The 17219-nt window shown below is 42.6% G+C and overlaps 1 protein-coding gene across 3 annotated transcripts in view; it reads right to left on the bottom strand.

The window, feature by feature from the left end:
* Nucleotides 1–339: 339 nt before the first annotated feature.
* Nucleotides 340–17219, bottom strand: part of LOC109894596 (serine/threonine-protein kinase D3) — a 69425-nt gene continuing 52545 nt past the window's right edge. For all 3 annotated transcript variants that reach the window (XM_031829059.1, XM_031829058.1, XM_031829057.1), the window contains exons 10-18: nucleotides 14337–14613; nucleotides 12600–12655; nucleotides 12175–12247; nucleotides 10746–10852; nucleotides 4295–4456; nucleotides 3513–3611; nucleotides 3139–3406; nucleotides 2475–2560; nucleotides 340–2329 (exon numbers count right to left, since the gene is read on the bottom strand). In XM_031829059.1, the coding sequence (XP_031684919.1) occupies nucleotides 2156–2329; nucleotides 2475–2560; nucleotides 3139–3406; nucleotides 3513–3611; nucleotides 4295–4456; nucleotides 10746–10852; nucleotides 12175–12247; nucleotides 12600–12655; nucleotides 14337–14613 (1302 nt within the window). In that variant the 3' untranslated portion in view covers nucleotides 340–2155. The remainder of the gene's footprint in view (nucleotides 2330–2474; nucleotides 2561–3138; nucleotides 3407–3512; nucleotides 3612–4294; nucleotides 4457–10745; nucleotides 10853–12174; nucleotides 12248–12599; nucleotides 12656–14336; nucleotides 14614–17219) is intronic.

The raw sequence follows: 17219 nt of genomic DNA on the forward strand, positions 1-17219 counted from the left end.
TCCTAACCAACTTGCCCAAACTATAATTTGTTAACAAGAAATTTGTAGTGGTTGACAAACAAGTTTTAATGACTCCAACCTAAGTGTATGTAAACTTCCGACTTCTACTGTAGCATCTTATGAACAAATGCTTGATAGGATTACTGATAGAAACAAGTTGTCTGGATTTCATGCACAATGTTTTAATGCTGTACAATGTTGTTGTTTTTCTTCTGTTTGTAAAAAATAAATACAACTTTAATAACCATTTTTTGTTGTTGATTAAACTGAGAAATTAGATTAGATTTGAAGATTGGAGAAGTCTAGTTTTATGACACACACAATCTGATAATCAATAGGTATGTAAAGAAGTAGAGTTTTATTAAATGTGTATGTACTAAAATATACAAAACACTGACACCTGCCAATCCAGCGGCAACACAGACAAGAACAGGAAAATACAAATAGATCCACCTTCATTCTCCCAGATTAACGACCAGTAGAGCCTGAACCAGGATCTATCCTCCCAGTTAATAGCCCACTAACACCATAGGCTTTCGGCTACAGCTTCCTCTGGGCATAGGGACTGCTTGAGATGGACACAGGCGTTGAAATGTAGTTAATGGTCGTCAAATCAAAGTGTAATTACGGGTGAAACATACTTTGGTAACCTTGGGGGAGACATAAAGCAGTCAAAAGCAGTACAGGAATGTTAATTGAGAAACCAACAGTGCACTGCACTGACATATCCCAGAATTAGGGCTGTATTCACTGTGATATTCAAGATCAACTCCATGAAAGTAGAAGATGTAGAAAAACACAAAAGATGCTCACAATAGGCTATTCTTTCCAAACACTCACCAATGAGTAAAATGTGTTTCTCATCTCTCCGTTTGCTTCACAAATTCAAATGAACGGATAGAACAATGTTGTATACCTTGCACCCATGCATGGTATTGGCATGGTGGAGCCCTTGTAATGAAGGCTTGACCCCCTCATGATAAACCCCGTAGTAAGCCCATTTCTCAGTCCCTCCTATTCAGCTGGCATAGCCTGATACAAGGACCTGGAGTGGCCTTGGTTCAACCAAGTCTCTTTCACATACAGTAGACAGCTACTGTAATACCTTGAAGGTGTGGTAGTCCCATCACCAGTCTTGCTTTCAACCCTGCATGGAATGTACGTAGTAAATCCATTTCGTCAATGAAGTAGAGTGAGCCACAATGATAAGACTGTCATTATAAAAAACGATTAGTTATTTGGTCATGGGCTATGAAAAAACAGGAAAAAATCTATAATATCAATGAGTTGGAGTCTTTTGTCCCTCAGATTTTAAATTGACTTGCTTATTTGATTGGTGCTCTACTAACGGCTTTGTATTGCAGCCCTTTTCACAAACTTCATACTACTCACCTACTGTAGGAATTACTGTATCAAGCTCTTACCACAAACGTCAAGTTGAGACGCAGTCAACCATTTCTGTCCTCTGGTAGTTTTCTCCAGGGAACCTGATGTAGCAGCGCTAACTTTTCAACTTCAAATTGTTAGGGTGGAGGGTAGTATAGTGCAAAAAATGTACCCCCATTAGTCAAATATAACATACACATGAGAGTTCCAGTTTCATACCGTCAAAGGACTTTAAAAACAATATTGGTATAAGCACAAAGTTATGTTTGCAAATACCTAAGCATTCCAATCTTTCTGTGGATATAAATCCCTTGTAAAAAGTGCCCTTTAAGCTCACTCTGTAAGCCCTTCACAGGTAGAATAGCATACCATTACTTTCACTCCCTATGTTGAGGAAATTGTATTTCTTAATTGTCATTTGCCTTGCAATAATGATGCATTTCCTTAAAGGAGCAATGAAATTAAGCTTCATCATAGAATTACATAGATTCTACAACATAAAAAATAAAAAAATGTCACGTTTTTGGTTACACTGCCGTGTCATAGAGTCAGACGCCTCCACAGTGCCACCTGTCTGTTCCCTGTGGCAGTGTCTAACCATAGAGTCTTGGGTCAGAATGTCTCCCTGTCACACAGCCCCTGCACATGGGTGTCTGATCCTTTCCCAACCATTTTTAAAGGGAATGCTTCCAAAGGTCCATAACCTGCAGAGGTTCCTATGGTTTTCCTCTTGACGACACCTGTAGCAAGTAACATGTCCTACAGGCCACTAGGGGTCCTCCTCCATATCGTCCAGGTTGGGTGCCATGATGAAGTGTTTTGGGTGGATCAGGCTGTGCTCGTCTGCATGCTCCTCCCAACGCCCATCATCACTCTCGTGAGTGATGTAACGCTCGCCACGCCGTGTTTCAAACTCCCTGAGGTCCAGCCATGTCTGGTAGTCCTGAAAGAGAGAGAGGAACAGGAGTTATAGCAGGGATCCAATACAATGTCTGCCCTTTTCTAAGTCACATTATGAAACGTGTGGAAATGTTTTGTTAGATGTGCCTATGCACTGCTTACAGTATAATTAGGCTAATATTTATTACCTGTAGCCAAGGATGGCTGAGAGACTTGTCCACACTGTACCGCTTCCTCATCTTCACTTGTAGGAGGTTATTAATGAGATCAGTAGCTGTGAGAGGAATAGAGATGTAATGTTAGTCTCCAATTGAGGTAGACATGCAACATCAGTGCTGTCTCTCTACCCACACGTCTACCAGCGTGGGTTTCAGACCTTGTGGCTCTTTGACCTGTGTGGTTTACATGATTCACTGACAAATCTCCCTGCAGCCCCATCTAAATATCCCCCACATAGGCCTACACTACTGTATATTAGAAATCATAGTTCAACTTGGTGGTGGTGGGGGTGGGGGGGCAGGACCGAGTTTGCAAAACCCTTGTCCTACAGCAGGAAATGTGAATTATTATGTGGATTATAATTAATGGACATTTTTATAGTGGTTGATACATTTTTTGTAAGGGAAAATCAAGTCAGAAATGTCAAAGTGGAAAAAACAAACTCTAGACGGCTTTTTAAACCTCAAATACACTAGTTTTACATTTCATGCATTGCAGGAAAGCTCTCCTGCATCAGGGCGATCAAATTACATCTGTAGTTACATTACACACTTTACAGAGATGTGTGTCGTCACTTAGCATTCATGCATTTAAATATTATTAAACAGCCTGCCTTCCTTCCTTCCTTCCTACCGTCTGCAGAGATCTCCTTCCATGGCTGGGGTGGGTACATGAAGGCAGCGTTCTGGATCTGATCGTTAATGTCCTCGTCCTCGTTGAAGGGGAAGGTGCCACTAAGGCTGACGTAAATGATGACCCCCACTGACCACATGTCCAAGGAGCGGTTGTAGCCCTTACTACGCAGCACCTCTGGGGCCAGGTAGGCTGGGGTACCCACCACCGAACGCCTGAACGACTTCTCACCAATGATACGGGCAAAGCCAAAGTCACACAGTTTAACCTGCCAGGACAAAAACAAACACACACATGAGAATGCTACATTGTCTCCTCCACACATTTTATACACATACAATAAATATTTTACTAGACAGATTACTGGTTGTTACCTGAGGGAAGGGTTCTGCTGAGGCCAGCAGCACATTCTCAGGCTTCAGGTCACAGTGGACGATATTCTTGAAATGCAGATGTCTCAAAGCCACCAGGATCTGTTACAGAACATAGCCCAAAGCCCATGGGGTTAGCTATATCAAACCACATCATACCACACAATGACCCATTCATACAACCTTATGGACTCACTCATAAAATATAATGTCTAAATAATGGGAGTTGCAATTAGTATTTTAGTAGTTAACTAAGCTATTTCTAGGTTGGTCACTTTCTTAGGTTCCATATGGAGACATGATCTCATCTCTGCTGTAGTGTAAGCATAAACTGTAGTTGCTACCGCTGCAAGCATGTTTAGCTGAGGTCCTCTAAACACTCCACACTGCTGCCCGACTCCTGACTTTGACAAAGCCCTGATAAACCACATCAGAGCCATGCCTAATGGACCAGCTCGTGTTTGGCCCCGGGGCCCCTCTCTTCTAATTAGCCCACAGAGCAGAGCAGAGCAGCGCACCACTATGCCACCGCAGGCTGTAATCCACCGGGAGGGACACAGCGATGATGCCATCCAGACCAGCGCTCCCCGTAAACAATCCCCCCCATATCCACACACCGCAAGAATAAATAGGCCCGGGCTTGAGTCTACTACAGATTATATAGAGAAAGGGAGAGGGAGGAAAAGAGGGAGAAAGAAAGTGAGCAAGGACAGAGAGATAGAGGGGGAGTTAGAGATGAGATAAGAGAAAAGTAGAGCAAGCAAGAATGGGAGAAAGAAACAGACCTGTGTGACCAGGAACTTGGTGATGCGTTCTGGGAGCTTGCTCTTCTCACTGGACAGGATCATCTCCAACATGTCTCCATGGAGCTTCTCCATGACAACAAACACCCTCTCTGGCGTCTCGAACATACACTCCAGGTTGACGATGCCAGGATGGTGAAGGTTCTAAACGAGGGAGCAAACCTCAGAGTCAACATTCTATCCTGTGCCATATTTCAGTGTCACCGTTCGAAACTCAGCAAGAATGACTACTGTATTAAAAACAAAAAACAGTGTTAAGTGAGAAGTAGGGATTTGTCTGAAGCCGAAAAAGCAAGCAAATACACGAGCACCACAATGCCTTCTTCACCCATGCTCTACCAAGGTTTTCCAGCACACAGCTTCTTCACCCATGCTCTACCAAGGTTTTCCAGCACACAGCTTCTTCACCCATGCTCTACCAAGGTTTTCCAGCACACAGCTTTGACCTACTACAGTAGTTACGTTGGTCTATTGTACTTCAAACTATGTGTAGGAAGGTTGCGTAGGATTCAAACCCTCTCAAACAGCCTAATTCAGACTCTTAGAGGAGGTGCTCCCACAATAATGTGATTTGTACCACATACAATTTAAAGTATTGGATTCTTCACACACCATACTAATCCCAGTCCGCTACCTTTTCAATCGTTTTAAAATGGTATGATAGGATACTTTGGGCAAGTTGTTATGCTTGTAGTAAAGTGATGCCTGCCGGTATTTCCTTAAACCTTTATTTTATCACAACAGTTGTTGTGTTTGAGCACAGTCACTCATATATATAGAGGTCTATAGAGCCTGTCTGCATTCCTGATTTCTGGAACCGTTAGCTTACCTGTGTAATATTTACATAAGCTCAGAAACACTTGTTCTGCAAACATGGTTCAGTTTGATCAATTGCCGTGCTGATCAATGAGCAGGTTATTACCTCTGTCAAATGACTATGTACCTTAAAGTTGTATGTATTTGTATTTATTTTTTGCAATAAAGATGGTGACGCTACAATAATACACATTTACAATAGGCCAATTTCTAAATATACACACAGCCCAATGAGATACAGTGCATTCGGAAAGTATTCAGATCCCTTGACTTTTTCCACATTTTGTTACATTACAGCCTTATTCTAAAGTTGATCAAATAATTTTTCCCCCTTCATCAATCTACACACTATACCCAATAATAACAAAGCAAAAACTGTTTTAAAAAAAACAGAAACATTTACATAAGTATTCAGACCATTTACTCAGTACTGTCCCGTTCTGTGAGCTTGTCCCGTTCTTGCTCCTAGACATTTCCATGTCACAATAACAGTACTTATAGTTGACCGGGGCAGCTTTAGCAGGGAAGAAATTAGATTAACTGACTTGTTGGAAAGGTAGCATGCTATCACTGAGCTCCACAGTAAGGCCATTCCAATGCCAATGTTTGTCTATGGAGATTGCATGGCTGTGTGCTTGATTTTATACAACTGTCAGCAACAGGTGTGGCTGAAATAGCAGAATCCACTCATTTGAAGGGGTGTCCACATACAGTACCAGTCAAAAGTTAGACACACCAACTCATTAGTGTTTTTCTTATTTTTTACTATTTTCCACATTGTAGAATAATAGTGTAGACATCAAAATGATGGAATCATGTATTAACCAAAAAAGTGTTAAACAAATCAAAGTATATTTTATATTTGAGGTTCTTCAAAGTAGCCACCCTTTCACTTGATGACAGCTTTGCACACTCTTGGCATTCTCTCAACCAATGCATTTCAATTAACTGCCTTGTTAAAAGTCCATTTGTGGAATTTCTTTCCTTAGTGCGTTTGAGCCAATCAGTTGTGTGGTGACAAGGTAGGGGTGGTATACAAAAGATAGCCCTATTTGGTAAAAGACCAAGTCCACATTATGGCAAGAACAGCTCAAATAAGCAAAAGGAAACAACAGTCCATTACTTTAAGACATGAAGGTCAGTCAATATCGAACATTTCAAGTTTCTTCAAGTTCAGTCGCAAAAAACGCCAAGCGCCATGATGAAACTGGCTCTCATGAGGACCACCACAGGAAAGGAAGACCCAGAGTTACCTCTGCTGCAGAGGACAAGTTAGAGTTAACTGCACCTCAGATTGCAGCCCAAATAAATGCCTCACGGAGTTCTGACATCTCAACATCAACTGTTCAAAGGAGTCTGCGTGAATCAGGCCTTCGTGGTCAAATTGCTGCAAAGAAACCACTTCTAAAGGACACCAATAATAAGAAGACACTTGCTAGGGCAAAGAAACACAAGCAGTGGAAATCTGTCCTTTGAGATTTTTGGTTCCAACCGCAGTGTCTTCGTGAGAAGCAGAGTAGGTGAACGGATGATCTCCACATGTTCCCACCGTGAAGCATGGAGGTGGTGGTGTGATGGTGAGGGGATACTGGTGACACTGTCTGTGATGATTTATTTAGAACTCAAGGCACACTTAACCAGCATGACTACCACAGCATTCTGCAGCGATACGCTATCCCATCTGGTTGGCGCTTAGTGGGACTATCATTTCTTTTTCAACAGGACAATGACCTAAAACACACCTCCAGATTGTGTAAGGGCTATTTGACCAAGGAGAATGATGGAGTGCTGCATCAGATGACCTGACTTCCACAATCACCCGACCTCAACCCAATTGAGACGGTTTGGGATGAGTTGGACCGCAGAGTGAAGGAAAAGCAGCCAAAAAGTGCTCAGCATTTGTGGGAACTCCTTCGAGACTGTTGGAAAAGCATTCCAGGTGAAGCTGGTTGAGAGAATGCCAAGAATTTGCAAAGCTACAAATCAAGGAAAAGTGTGACTACTTCAGGCCCAAGAGTTCAATCTTGGTTTCATCAGACCAGAGAATCTTGTTTCTCATGGTCTGAGAGTCTTTAGGTGCCTTTTGGAAAACTCCAAGTGGACTGTCGTGTGCTTCCATCTGGCCACTCTATCATACAGGCCTAATTGGTGGAGTGCTGCAGATATGGTTGTCCTTCTGGAAGGTTCTCCCATCTCCACAGAGGAACTCTAGAGCTCACCTCCCTGACCAAGGCCCTTCTTCCCCAATTACTCAGTTTGGTCAGGCGGCCAGCTCTAGGAAGAGTCTTGGTGGTTCCAAACTTATATTTAAGAATGATGGAAGCTACTGTGTTCTTGGGGACCACCAATGCTGCAGAAATGTTTTGGTACCCTTCCCCAGATCTGTGTCAACACAATCCTGTATCGGAGCTCTACGGACAATTCCTTTGACCTCACAGCTTAGTTTTTGCTCTGACATGCACTGTCAACTGTGGGACCTTTTATAGACAGGTGTGACCCTTTCCAAATCATGTCTAATCAATTGAATTTACCACAGGTGGTCTCCAAAAAAGTTGTATAAACATCTCAAGGATGATCAATGAAAACAGGATGCACCTGAGCTGAATTTCGAGCCTCATAGCAAAATGTATGTATATAAGGTATGTTTTTAAATTTTAAATTTAAAATGTGCAAAAAAAAAAATAATACTGTTTTTGATTTGTCATTATGGGGTATTGTGTGTAGATTTCTGAGGAAATTGTTTTATTTAATCCCTTTTAGAATAAGGCTGTAACGTAACAAAATTTGGAAAAAGTCAAGTGGTCTGAATACTTTCCGAAGGCACTGTATATAAGGAAATCAGTCAATTGAAATAAATGAATTAGGACCTTATCTATGGATTTCAAATGACTGGGCAAGGACGCAGCCATGGGTGGGACAATCAGATTGAAGTTTTCCCCACAAAATGGTGCGAAAAGTGCAATCCCAGAACAGCAGCAAAGGACCTTGTGAAGATGCTGGAGAAAACAGGTACAAAAGTATCTATATCCACAGTAAAACGAGTCCTATATCGACATAACCTGAATGGCCGATCAGCAAGGAAGAAGACACTGCTCCAAAACCGACATAAAAAAGCCAGACTACGTTTTGCAACTGCACATGGGGACAAAGATCGTACTTTTTGGAGAAATGTCCTCTGGTCTGATGAAACAAAAATAGAACAGTTTGGCCATAATGACCATCGTTATGTTTGGAGGAAAAAGGGGGAGGCTTGCAAGCCTTAGAAAACTGTCCCAACTGTGAAGCATGGGGGTGGCAGCATCATGTTGTGGGGGTGCTTTGCTACAGGAGGGACTGGTGCACTTCACAAAATAGATGGCATCAAAATGATGTGGATATATTGAAGCAACATCTCAAGACATCAGTCAGGAAGTTAAAGCTTGGTCGCAAATGCGTCTTCCAAATGGACAATGACCCCAAGCATACTTCCAAAGTTGTGGCAAAATGGCTTAAGGACAACAAAGTCAAGGTATTGGAGTAGCCATCAAAAAGCCCTGACCTCAATCCTATTGAAAATTTGTGAGCAGAACTGAGCTTTCCACAACTTATTGTGGGAAGCTTGTGGAAGGCTACCTGAAAACTTTGACCTAAGTTAAGTCATTTAAAGTCAATGCTACCAAATACTAATTGAGTGTATGTGAACTTCTGACACACTGGGAATGTGATGAAAGAAATCATTCTCTCTAGTATTATTCTGACATTTCACATTCTTAAAATAAAGTGGTGATACTAACTGACATAAGACGGGGAATTTTTACTTGGATTTAATGTCAGGAATTGTGAAAAACTGAGTTTAAATGTATTTGGCTAAGGTGTATGTAAACTTCCAACTTCAACTGTATATATTATTTTAATAGGGCCCAGCTTCCCGAAAGCATCTTAAGGCTAACTTCATCGTTAGAACCTTCGTAGACACATCGTTAAATCACCGAGCTGTTTCCCAAATCCACCATTACTACAGTTGCACTTGAAAACACTCGTTATTTACCAACTGCCTCAGACCACTTATAGAACAGCTAACCGGGTCTTTACATGCTTTGTTGCTCTTCCTCTTCACTTTATAAACAGAAGATCTCCGCTAAACATAGAATCAAGTTGTCTCTCTGTGACTGCCAATAACATATGTGAGAAGTCCTTCAAGACTGTTGGAAGAACATTCCTCATGAAGCTGGTTGAGAGAATGCCAAGATTGTGCAAAGCTGTCATCAAGGCAAAGGGTAGCTACTTTGAAGAGTGTTATTTCATAGTTTTGATGTCTTCACTATTATTCTACAATGTAGAAAATAGTAAAAATAAAAACACCTGAATGAATAGGTGTCAACATTTGAATGGTACTGTACATCTTTTAAAGTTCCTAAAAATACATATATTCACCGTTTTTAGAACCTAAAATTACCCTAACTTCAATGTCTGAAAAATACATATTTTAAACGTAAATTTGCTTACTTTGTTCAAATTTTTGGTAACATACTGAAAAGTAACTTGACACTGCTAATCAGTCAGCGCAAATTTTGATTATGACATGAAGAAGGCATGAAGAAAATTTGATCGATGACAAAGGAGGCAGTGTACTGAATTAATGCATCATAAGGTAAGAGCTTGAGTTTGTTCTGCTCTAACAGCGACGTCTCGGTCTCGTGTGTTGATCTAGCTAATTGTGTTCACTTACTACAATGCACATCCGATGCGCTACTTGCATGTGCATTGGCCGGGTTTAGATTCAGCAGCTAGCAAGACAATTTGTGTTGTGCGAGGCTTGGTTGGGGAAATGTAGCTTAGCTAGCAGTTGTTTGTGCTGAAACTGACATCTGGCTGCACATGATGCTAGCCAGTTTGACAGTAACATGCCTGAGTAGCGTGGCAGTTTCCCAGTTAGCAGCGTTTCCCAAAGTTCAAAAAGTTTGATCTTGACAAACTTTACTTAGCTAGCCAGCCAGCCAGCTTTGCTTTATGGAAGAATGTAGCTAGCTATGATATATTATCAACATTGCGTTATGGTCTACGATCTATAAAGCTATGTTACAGTCTCGTTGGCGTATACCTGTAGCTACTGGCTAGTTGGCTAGCTAACAGGCTATAGCAGCGGGGACGTTTGCTAGCTTACTTATTTGTGGTCTGATTTAGTTTAAATATACCTAGCTAGCTAGCTTCCTTTGCTTGTAGCTTGCTTCTCATCTGACTGGTGTTCGCTAGCTAGCTGCTGCTGTTGCGCAGCAACCGAGTTGCTGGTCCCGGTTTTAGAAATCTGAGATTCGGAAAATATATTAGCAGTGTCAGAAATGCTACAGAAAGGTAGCATATCGTTGGTTCAATATTCGCATGTGGGAGTGATAAATTATACATTTAATAAAAACTTTTGCCATACAAACGCATTCAGTCCGAAAGGTGTCAAGACTAATGTTCTCTTTATGGACGCTGTAATCAGACGCCTAGATATTGAGCTAGGCTTGGGCAAGACATTTTATTTTGCCAACGACTGTGTTAAAAATCCGGTATGTGGTTCTCGGTAGCTTCAATCAATCCCTAATACATTCGGGCTATAATACATCTGACTGTTCCAACATGTTCTATGTGTTACCTGGAGAATAGCCACTTCATTCCTCAGTTGGCTCTCCTGCTTGGTAGGGAACCTCATTTTGTCAATCACCTTGATGGCAACATCTCTTCCAGTCTTTCTGTGTTTTCCTGCCAACAGAAATAAATAAGTATGTAACAGTGTACATACTTTAAAAAAATATATATATATAGTGTATTTGGACACCCGTTGTTGACAGGTGTAAAAATAATCAAGCACACAGCGATGTAAAAATCTCCTTAGACAAACACTGGCAATAAAATGGCATTACTGAGCAGCTCAGTGACTTTAAACGTGACACCATCATAGGATGCCACCTGTTCAACAAGTCAGTTAGTCAAATTTCTGCCCTGCGAGAGCTGCCTCTGTCAACTGTAAGTGCTGTTATTATGACGTGGAAACATCTAGGAGCAACAACGGCTCATCAACAAAGTGGTAGGCCACACAAGCTCACAGAATGGGACCGCCGAGTGCTGAAGCACGTAAAAATCGTCTGTCTTCAGTTGCAACACTCATTACTGAGTTCCAAATTGCCTCTGGAAGCAACGTCAGCACAATAACTGTTTGTCAGGAGCTTCATGAAATGGGTTTCCATGGCTGAGCGCAAGCCTAAGATCACCATGTGCAATGCTAAGTGTCAGCTGGAGTGGTGTAAAGCTCACCGCCATTGGACTCTGGAGCAGTGGAAACACGCTCTCTGGAGTGATGAATCACGGTTCACCATCTGGCAGTCCAACGGACGAATCTGGGTTTGGCGGATGCCAGGAGAACGCTACCTGCCCGAATGCATAGTGCAAACTGTAAAGTTTGATAGAAATGGTAGATAATAGATAACGGTCTAGGGCTGTTTTTCATGATTCGGGTTAGCCCACTTAGTTCCAGTGAAGGGAAATCTTAACGCTACAGCATACAATGACATTGTAGACTTTTCTATGCTTCCAACTTTGTGGCAAATGTTTTTGAAAGAAAAGTTCCTTTCTTGTTTCAGCATGACAATGCCTCCGTGAACAAATCGAGGTCCATACAGAAATAGTTGGTGTGGAAGATCGGTGTGGAAGAACTTGACTGGCCCGCACAGAGCCCTGACCTCAACCCCATCACCTTTGCTATGAATAGGAACGCAGACTGTCAGCCAGGCCTAATCGCCCAACATCAGTGCCTGACCTCACCAATACTCTTGTGGCTGAATGGATGCATGTCCCAAATGCAATGTTCCAACATTTAATGCATAGCCTTCCCAGAACAGTGGAGGCTGTTATAGCAGCAAAAGGGGACTAACTCCATATTAATGGCCATGATTTTGGAATGAGATGTTCGACGAGCAGGTGTCCACATACTTTTGGTCATGTAGTGTATATATAGTATCATAAAGATAGATATGTTTGGGTTGAGAGAATACAATTAATCAAAACATGGATATCCAGGCACATACCTCCATACACAATCCCAAACTGACCAGATCCTAGAACCTCGTCAGAGAAGATCTGGTACACAGAGCTGATATCCTACAGAGTGGAAAATGCTTTATTATTACTAAAGTGTATTACATCTATTAGTAAAGGGTAATGCTAGTGCTAATACACAGCTATATGTTTACACTGCTATATCAGATGCCAAATGGGTCACTTTCACTCAATGCAGAAGTATAGCACACACCAATATCACCATTTCCCATAACAAGGGTATCTGTGACTTCCTTAATGTCTTTTTAAATATATATATATTTTTCATAACAGTTTACATGCAATGTTTAATGGTCAATGAAGAATGCAGAAGTAAAATAGGAAAATGTATGACTGCACACACGCACATACAGAGAAATTGGGCAAGATTGTCCGTAAAAGTTACCATACTCACCACATTCTCCTTTATCTGGCAGTTCGACACAGATATGCTGACAGACAACTCCTGTTCTGGTGGAGGAAACAAAAGTTTTCACTATAAACAGTACAAATGCAGAAAGTACTCAATGTATCCCTAACTTATCAAAAACAGAGATACATTTCTCACATTTTCACGTCCTTAAAGCCTATCACAGCTGCTTGGACTACACACAGCAGATACAATAATGACCCTTTCAAATGGATTAGGAAAGATATGTGTTATTGAACGGCATAACTATGTGTTGCATTTCATAGTAAGTGTTATGGGAGCCTCCCTGAGGCCAATATTCAGTCATGGGGTTTCAAAGTCATGTTTTACCACACAGTGGGGCAGCGGTCTAAGGCACTGCATCTCAGTGCTTGAGGCGTCACTACAGACACCCTGGTTTGAATCAAGGCTGTATCACAACCGGCTGTGATTGGGAGTACCATAGGGCGATGCACAGCGTCGTCCGGGTTTGGCCGTTGTAGGCCGTCATTGCAAATAAGAATTTGTTCTTAACGGACTTGCCTAGTTAAATAAAGGTTAAATAAAATGAATGAAAAATAATATTATGATCAACAATGTGTGTCCTCCTGTATTTGTCATTGAGTAAGAAGCATAGTATAGCACTATTGGGCACGAGGCTGAGTCTCTGCAGCTTGTTATTTCAGGGTGGTTGGATAGCGATGGGTAATAAAATGGTGGGCCTCATCTGTTTGGCATTATCAGCCTCACCATCTATCTGATTTACACCACAATTCATGGCCAGCTAAATGACCTCCAGAGGTTATTTAGAACTCACCTCATCTCCACTTTAAAACGTTAAAACCTGCCCTGGTGATTGTGGGCACTGAACCACAAGTGTGTTTATTTAATAACCTAAAGGTAAAAAAATGCCACTAATCTGATTCGGGCCATCTTCATTATTAGATTAAGGTGCATTACTGTATTGGATGTGATGGAAGAGGAAGGTGCATTTTAACACACACATATAATCCCCTGAATCTATGTCAGGTTTCAGGTGTCGCGCCATGTGCCCACAGGTGAGCAACAGGTTGAATGTGCCACCATGACTCTATAGCCCCTAAGATCATCATAATTATTATAATCAAATTCATTAACATCCATCATCATAGGAGGGAAGAGGTAAACCATGGCTTCTCAATTCAAGGCTCTGTTGTGTCTGTAAGTAGTCATTTCTGGTGATGTTCCCTTGTGGCTCAGTTGGTGGAGAATGGCGCTTGTAATGCCAGGGTTGTGGGTTCAAATCCCACGGGGGACCAGCTACAAAAAAAATTATGTACTCACTACTGTAAATCTCTCTGGATAAGAGTGTCTGCTAAATGACAAAAATGTTAAATGCCATTGTAGTTCTCAAAACAAGACTGACTGCTTACTCACTTCAGAACATCACCTCACCATACTTGACCGTTAACTCAGGATTCAAGCATTTAATGGGGACTCTTTTGACCCACTGCACTCATATAAAAATCAAACCACCAAACGACCACAATATGGGATTAGCCATTTTATGTGCATGAATAGTACTATTTCCATCGCTCACATAACCAAATTTCATACCACCTTTCCAGTGCTCGTGCCATTATCTACAATATGACAAATATATGCCAATGCTACTTCCAATAGAAATAACTAATGTATACACACATGATCAGTAGCCTAAAGCGATGTCTCCATGTTAACAGTAGAGAATGGTACTGTACTCACTGTGGTCCTTGCTCTGCCCGGTTGCGGTGGCCACACTGGGCTGGGGTGTGGCAGGCATCAGGGCCTGCCGGATGGCCTTCTCCCAGCCCTGAGCCACCTCCATGCCCACACCTGAAGCTGCCAAAGCGGGGCTGTTGTAGTGGACCCTGTGGTTCTCCCCTACATAGTAGACCATGGTGGAGGTGATGATTTCAAAGCAGTGTGGGTTGCTGCTCTGGGCTAGGCTGCTAAAGTCGTTTGTTTGTTCCACCTGCAGGATCTCTGAGAGAGGGATCTCCTGTGGGCCATGAGGGAAGGAGGGAGAGAGACACCAGAGTCATAAACAGACACAAACAAAGAGAGCCATGCCATCACCGCTAGTGATTGGGGAGAGAGAGATACAGAAGACAAATACAACCATGATAGACATAGAAAATACCACAGCCTAGTGAACAGTCAAACTGAGAAAGACAAGTCACTGAATCAATCACTAGCAAGACAGAAAGTCATATCAGATGTAAGCAGACACCAAATCCTTTGCAGAGTTCAGAGGTAACCGCTGAAAAATGCTCTAACGCTTAGCACGCGTACCAGAAAGAGTAACCCAAAGTTAGACCAAATCCCTTCCCACAGTGTAGTGTATCCACAGCCCCTGCCTAGTGCACAGCCTCTGTCTGACAGACCCTTACAGAAGTGACACGAGGGGCAGTTTGAGCAAACTTTAAAAGTCCTCTTTCCCTCCAGCCTCACTGTCAAATGCAAATCAAAGAAGAAGAAGGAAGTCCCTAGCCAATAGGAGCCCCTGCAGTGCCTCGCCCCCATTGTCCCACCCCCCGTCTACTCTGGGTCCCCTGAGGGCGGCTCACCACAGAGTATCAGATGAAGTGGTTAGTAGGGCCGGCCCACGTGAACCAGACCTGGGCCCATTGAAGAGAAGAGGCCCCATGATTACAAGGCAGGACACGAGAGCCCCATCTGAGCACGAGCCGTGCTGCCAGCCACTTAGACGCAAGACACAGTGACTACTGTTCCACAGACTATCAGACAACAAAAACCCTGTGCGGGGGGGTTGGGGAGAGGGATGGGGCGGGGCGGGGGAGCTAGAGACTGAGTGAAGCCCCCTTACCCCCATAAAAGGGTTTTGGAAACCACAAGTACAGGGGTCTCATCTTCAAAAGAGAAGCCTATATGACTTCCAAATGTTGAAAATGGCAGTCATCTGATGCATCGACACACAACCACCACCGCTAATCAGATGAATGGAGGTAGAGAGAGGAGGGGACAGCCACACGACAGGAGAACAAGAGAGAAGGAGAGAGAGACCGTGGGGGAAAACACCCGAGACTCAAAGGCTACGGTAGATAACCTAATGTGACCACTGGCTCAATCTATGGAGCGCACACTAGCAACAAATAAAACAGAACGACCCATATGACGAGATTTGAGAGAATGAGAAAGAACACATTGGCGAACAGCTAGTCTTCAATTAGTCTCCTGAGTGCTATGCTAAGTGGCAAGTTGATAATAAACGACCATATAAAGCTGCCTCTAAACACACCCTGAACGTCTCAATCCCAGCTGTATAAAAGACTGGGGTTTCCTCTCCACTGTTTCACTGCTGGGAAGATGGAGGGTGTGTCCGTCACAGCCGTAATAACTCGGAGAGTGGAGCTTTAAAACAGAATAATATTAGACGACAGCCTGGCAATTAGGTGTCTACCTACACATACACACACTTTCTCTCTCTCACACACACACACACACACTGAATGTGCTACATCTCACAAAACAAAAGTCGTTAGAAACCATAGCACCATAAACACCCTCCCACTGCGTCACATCTCTCACCACAATCAGGGGAGGCGTCAGAGTAACACACCCACACCGAACGAGGCTGGGACAGGCTCACAGAGGCAAGACTGTACGGAACATGTGGAAGCCTTTACACAGAGGGAACAAGGACTGCCTGGCTGCCTTAGTGCCAAGTGTCTAATTACACAGCTACGCCACTGGTGTCACCATGGAACTGTCACACACTCTCTGAAGCTGGAGTTATAGCATTTGGAAATCAATGTCAAAATGCATGAATCAAATGTATTCAAACTTGACAACAAAAGTTTATGGTGAAGGTTTGGTAAGACATTTGAAAGAGCATATCTGTTATGAGTGATGCAACTTGTTACAATGTATTGTATATACAGTGGGGCAAAAAAGTATTTTGTCAGCCACTAATTGTGCAAGTTCTCCCACTTAAAAAGATGAGAGGCCTGTAATTTTCATCATAGGTACACTTCAACTATGACAGACAAAATGAGAAGAAAAAAAATCCAGAAAATCACATTGTAGGATTTTTTCTGAATTTATTTGCAAATTATGGTGGAAAATAAGTATTTGGTCAATAACAAAAGTTTATCTCAATACTTTGTTATATACCCTTTGTTGGCAATGACAGAGGTCAAACGTTTTCTGTAAGTCTTCACAAGGTTTTCATACACTGTTGCTGGTATTTTGGCCCATTCCTCCATGCAGATCTCCTCTAGAGCAGTGATGTTTTGGGGCTGTTGCTGGGCAACACAGACTTTCAACTCCCTCCAAAGATTTTCTATGGGGTTGAGATCTGGAGACTGGCTAGGCCACTCCAGGACCTTGAAATGCTTCTTACGAAGCCACTCCTTCGTTGCCCGGGCGGTGTGTTTGGGATCATTGTCATGCCGAAAGACCCAGCCACGTCTTCAATGCCCTTGCTGATGGAAGGAGGTTTTCACTCAAAATCTCACGATACATGGCCCCATTCATTCTTTCCTTTACACGGATCAATCATCCTGGTCCCTTTGCAGAAAAACAGCCCCAAAGCATGATGTTTCCACCCCCATGCTTCACAGTAGGTATGGTGTTCTTTGGATG

The sequence above is a fragment of the Oncorhynchus kisutch genome, linkage group LG7 (assembly GCF_002021735.2).
Source record: "Oncorhynchus kisutch isolate 150728-3 linkage group LG7, Okis_V2, whole genome shotgun sequence".
In the NCBI taxonomy this organism is placed as follows: Eukaryota; Metazoa; Chordata; class Actinopteri; order Salmoniformes; family Salmonidae; genus Oncorhynchus; species Oncorhynchus kisutch.